The sequence below is a fragment of the Temnothorax curvispinosus genome, unplaced genomic scaffold, assembly GCF_003070985.1.
Source record: "Temnothorax curvispinosus isolate PA1 unplaced genomic scaffold, ASM307098v1 QBEX01005511.1, whole genome shotgun sequence".
In the NCBI taxonomy this organism is placed as follows: Eukaryota; Metazoa; Arthropoda; class Insecta; order Hymenoptera; family Formicidae; genus Temnothorax; species Temnothorax curvispinosus.
In genome coordinates this window covers 42,466-48,423 of record NW_020215291.1, presented here as the reverse complement: position 1 = coordinate 48,423, position 5,958 = coordinate 42,466, and the positions used below count along the sequence as shown (strand labels likewise).

At 37.9% G+C, this 5,958-nt stretch overlaps 1 protein-coding gene across 1 annotated transcript in view; it reads right to left on the bottom strand.

The window, feature by feature from the left end:
- The window catches only part of LOC112454889, a 7,153-nt gene extending 1,740 nt beyond the window's left edge, over positions 1 to 5,413 (bottom strand). The window contains exon 1 of the mRNA XM_025016520.1: positions 5,217 to 5,413. Coding sequence (XP_024872288.1) covers positions 5,217 to 5,236 — 20 coding nt within the window. The 5' untranslated portion in view covers positions 5,237 to 5,413. The remainder of the gene's footprint in view (positions 1 to 5,216) is intronic.
- Positions 5,414 to 5,958: the final 545 nt, after the last annotated feature.

Genomic DNA, 5,958 nt, shown 5'->3' with positions numbered 1-5,958 from the left:
GAAGCCAGCGAGTCGAGTTTCTATTTCTTATTTGAAACGAAAATGGGTCGAAGCGTCGAACGAATTCACATACGCGAGTTTTGCGCCAGGACATACGCAGGACGGTTGTCCGGTCGCAACTTTCGCCAGGATCGAAAAAGGAATCCGAGGACAAAAGATCCTACTCACGACGTGAGTTGCAACGATTATTACGTACGCTCGGCGCGGCGCGGCGCGCTGCCCGCTCGTTCGCATGTCGCGTTCGCGTTCGCGTTCGCTCGTAGTAGATCCGCGTATACCAGGTGGATGTTGACCTGTGACATTCACGTACACGGGACTCACTTTCTCTGCGCGGTTCTCGTGCAACTCGCGCGCCATGGCGCTCAGGATTGGCCGCGCCGTTACGACGGGACATTCATACGTGAGGCGGCTCACAAATGTCAAGAAAACCAGCCGAACTCGGGGCCTCGAGTAAAGAAAGGGGGAGAAATTTCGAGGGATCCGCGGGAGTCGACGAGTCCGGCGATCTCGATCGATAGATCGCCGCAGGAATACGCATGCTGGACGATTGCGAAAGCACGAATTCGAAACGCGAATTGGAACGAGAACAATGACGACATCTTTGACACTAGAAGATAATCGGATGACAATTTGTTATTGTTTGAAAAAAGAAAACGTGTCGTTTCTTTAAACCTAAATATTCTTTAATATAGTAATTTTTAAGTTTTAATATCCTGCAATATATCAGGAGATAATTCTGCTACTTGTAGGGTAAACTCGGTCATAGAGGAAAGATGGCCAACCTATGTTCTTTCAATCTAGCTCATCATGAAACATCGAATGAACATGTGTTGGCCATCTTTCCTCTATGACCATCTTACCCGAGTTTACTTTATATGAATCCAGATCGAAAACTGTGTAAGTTATATTATATAATTTTATTTCTTCAGTCATCGAGTGCGAGATGGTAATTATCGATCAGAGTTGATTTACGTTTGAAATTAATTCATCCATTTATCTTTTCATTCATTAATTATACTCGTGCTCACATAGATAAATTGGCACGTGGGACGTAATGATCAGGTTAAGACGTACTTGAATTCTTTGCAAGATACTTATAGAAAATAAATTATTTTTTATATAGTATCTATATTGAAATAATTCGGATAAACATTTTTATATAATGATTCGCGAGATTTATCAAAAAATTTCGTACTTTCGCATTAAAATATAACATAAATAATTCCGCACAGATAGTCGACATTTACAGTGCCGTTGTATTCGCGTCCTCAATTCCCAACAGACATTTTAGGATATATTACAACACGTCCAAACTTGGCCATTGCTCGTGCAGAATTCGTAAGCAGATTCCCAGATGCATCTATTGATCAAATAGCGTCTGCGATATGATAATTTTGCCAAAATTTCTCAAGATTACCTTGTATAACGTTTTACGACGAGCGCTGTTAACAAATTTCAAGGAGGTTTTAATACGTCTGTAAAACTTTGTAAACTATACGCGAATTTCAATGTGGGTCCAGTATAAATAGTAATAGTGGGTTGAACGATGTAAGATCGCGAATAGAATGTACTTTAAGCATAACAACACAGTTTACACATTTATTATACTATTATCTGTATACAATATTTTTATAAGTAATATTGACATATATTAATTTTTGGAAATGCCATTTGTCCGGACAGTAGTATTTTTTATCCGGTGACAAGCATGAGTCTCGCAGCTAATATCAACATTTTCACCGTTTTGGAGCTAAGTGTCCTTTTTTACTTTCACAGTTTCGAGCTTCTCATTCTCTTTTAAAGGTTACACTTTAACAGTTTCTTTATGCTTCTGGCTATAATCACTATTACCTCACTGCACAGAAGTCCTTTATTCGCGAGTAATGATCAAGCTCCTTGCTGAGAGGACACACTCTGAAGAATAAAAATTGTTTCGCTGCCTGTTCTCTGTATGCGAAGTTAATTGAAAATATCGCGTATCATTTATCAAAGTGTGCCTTGATAACGTCTCCGATGAATATTCTTGTATTGTGGATGCATTAGCTGGCGCTTCATTAATATTCTAGATGAATATTCTCTCTGTGTCGGAGATAAAAATCCGACTCCTGAGTTCTTCGAAACGGAGCGTTGTTGCTCATTATTCATCACGCGATACCATGCTTTTACCGTTAGCAAGGACATTTGCCGTCTACGCTTAACGGGATTAGAGTAACACAATCCGTACATTTTAATTAAAGTATAAGCATTGAAGATTAAGTTTAATTTTGTTGTTATCTTTGGACTTATTTTTTTGTTCTACTTTTGCTTTTAAAATTCCATAATTCTGCAGGTAGATTGCAATTATTTTTTAAAAATATTTTATTAATTATTCCTTTTATTTAAATATGTATTTATAAAAAATATATTGCGCACAATCGAATTTGATTAATATCATATTAAATTTCGCATTATTGCAAAAAACTTGCAACTTTCTGGCATACATAGCAATTAGAAGTTTCAAATATTAAAATTATTTATTATTAATCCTGGGTTCTGTTTTAATTTGACATAGAAAAATATTTCAAATAACTTTGATGATGAATTGCTGAACAATAGAAGGCATCTAATTTAAATCAGCAGGGAAGTTGCAGCCATTAACTTACCGATTCATTATTATTAACGAGATGTAGAATTGCATTCATGACATGTTTAAGTCCATTTTATGTCATAATATAAATGGTAATGCGGTGATGCTCACTGATTGATTCACGTTGGTTGATTCTCATTAGAATCGTCGTAATTTCTTAACTTCTTGAAATCGTGTCTTATTTTTCTTTACCATTTTTCTGATATCTAATTTAAGATTTTATTTTAATAAAGTAATAAGAAATGTTGTGTGATTACTATCATTATTATCAGCCAAGAACTCTATTTCGAGAATGCATAAATGTTTTTGCAGCAAAAGAAGGACGGAGTTTTTTGCGGTTAAAAAAAAATGTTTCGAGGATACGAAGTGACAATAATTGATACAGAGGTCGTAGTGGAAAGTTAAAATGAAACACAAAAGAAGTCATATTCGTGCAATTGATTTACCCACCTGTGGAATCTGTGATCTAACTTTTTCTCTTTAACAGCGAACCGGTTCACCGGTAAACGAGAATAGCCACTCGGCGTAATTAATGAGCATAATCCTCGTTGTATGCGGGGGACTGCGAAACTGTCCGAATGCGGAATTTTCGCGTTAGGGCATAATACCTCTCGACGTACGCAAATCTTGATTTATATCTCGCGAAGTAATTTATCGTCCATCCGATTACTTCGCGCCGTGACGCGGGATCACTGAACTTGCTATAGAACTTCGCCTTGGAAGGAAGCGATTACATTTGCATTATATTCCGCCTGCAGGATGCCGTTAGCGTTTGTGCGTGGGCTCTTGTCCTGCATAAAAAACCTTGTCACCTTTTATATTTCTCATCTTCCTCTCGCCATTGTGTTCTTTCTAATATTTTAGCATTTCTTGACATTTTAGCTTGTCTCTTTACACATCTTTTTTTTTAGTTTGGTGGAAAAGATTTATTATGTTTGTCACACAAGTTGAAGATGGAATCGTAAATCTCTGCAATACAAGTTTCAATGAAATTTTAATCAAAGTGATTATCGTCAACTTCAACGAATACATTTCTTCTATGAAAGGAATGCTTCAAACTTTTTTTTACAGAAAAATTGAAACGGAATTTAATTTTATTTAAAATACAATTGATTAAATAACAAATGTTTTGTGTAAACTGAGATATAATATTATTTTTGATTTTCTCTTTTTTTATATTTTCTTTTCTTTCTTTTCTTGAAGTTCAACTTTTAGTTTCTTTTCTTTTCTCTTCCTTTGCTTTATTTTCTGTATGTCTCTCGGTTTGTTTTAGTATTTTTTATTCGAATCTTCTCATTTCTTTGACTATAATATGAATTTATACGCAGCATTTTTATTACGTGCTTAAGAAAAGTTGCTTCAGGAGAAACATTAAAATATAAGTAATAAATGTCTCTTTCAGTTTTTTTTTTACGCCGACTTGTAACACAGGAACGAAGACACATTACTACGCTCATTAGTATAATGTCAAGGAGAAGCAGCGGTGATATTTATACGAATTTCTTCTCGATTAAACGGACATGTATTTATTAATCAATTTCAATAATAATCGCTGTTATGCGCTCTCACTGTCGTTACGACTTTTCTACTCAGTTTCCTGGTCAGAACCAGGAAAGGACTCCAAGCAGCTACTGCAGTCGTTCGTTTGCATAACGTGCCTCTCTGCATCCCGTTATTAATACTCGGCTTGCAGCCGCCTGAGTATGAATCCGATCGAAATGTCGTCGAACGGGAGCGTAGCGTGAAGTAATCAATAGGCGACGCGGTTTATAAAACGCGGTGATTGAATAACTTCTTATAGAGTCAGGGCATGTGTTTTATGGTCGACAACCGGTATGCGTTATCCTCAATCCGTGTGGAAACACCATGCTAAACGATCCAGGATATATTGGCTATTAAGCGTCATAAATCCGCGATCGAAAGTTATCGACGCTGGGCAGCCGCAATTTCCGCAGGCGTTAGCAATTTTGATTACAGGTAACAGGATGACAGATATTAAGCCTGAAACGACGTATACGGGTAACGTACATATATACCTTTCAGTCATGAATGTGTAACCGGCCTTGAAATTGTTCAGGTTGTCTTAATAGTGATCTGCGAATAATCCACGATCGTGTTTTATAAGGGCGAACGATTAAATTGTTAAGTGTCATTAACCCTTTCTTATTCCAATCGCTTATTATTGCTGAACAATGTAATACACGTAAGTAAATCCATCTCGCTTCTCGATTACTGCAAGTGGGTAATTTATTTCTTAATTCTTTCAAACGCGTTATACCCCTAAGATTACAAAAGAATTTGCCACCTGCTCTCATAAACGCTCGACGAGGAAAATAGACAAGTTTGTTGTATAAGCATGCAATTCTCTGTCAAAGTGAGGCATGATTGCGATTTCGTTATTATGAAAGTAGTTGGAATCGAAGAAGAAATCGATGAGGTCTATGCGAAAATGAATAGATCCATACCTTGTAAAGATTCTCTTTAAATTGCGAAGTCGAGAACCTTATAAATTATGGATTTCATTTTCGCACTGAACCAATCGGTGATTCTCGGTGAACACGGGATTGTGAGCCGTCGACGGCGTACTCACGTGAACAGCGTAAGTTTCATGGTGTCGGCGGCCTAGGGCGGATTCTGTTGGTCCTCTGCGAATGCCCTTCTGAGGCTTGCGAATGTGCGGAAACCACCGGTCTGTGGCCGACTGTTACCACTGGCGCGAGGCCCGCGAGGGAATGGATATCAGGCGACAACCTGGTGGAAGGAAGCCGAAAGAGCACACCACTGCAATCGCGGAGGCTGTGTACTTTGGAGTGCTGAGTCGAGTTTCCCCTTCTCTCTATATATATGGCACTCTCACTCTGCCAGCAACCACCCGTGCTAAAGCCGTTCGCGATAGCGTATGTGCGGTACCCCCGATATCTGATACGCCGCACACTCACCCCCTTACGTCGCACAATACGTGTGCAATGTCGCGAGTACCCGGAGCTTTTACGCTAGCTTTCGCACAAAGCCAACAAGTCTTGAGTGGTAGATCACTTACTCGCTTTATATACTTATACTTGTTACCTTTTAAGCTCACTACAATCCATTGATATGTTTAGAGGATGAATATTAATATGACGATGCAATAAAATCAAAATGCAAGATACCTTGCATATTTATTGCGTAGTAGTCTTTGTATTTTAGTAATCGGAAATTTTTTTTGGACATAGCCATTTTCACTGAATATTTTAATATTAGAGTATTAAACAAGTAGCATTAAAAGATTTGGAGAGGAGTCGACAGTCTTGGGCAATATGGCGCACCTTTTCACATTTCGATTGCAGAACATT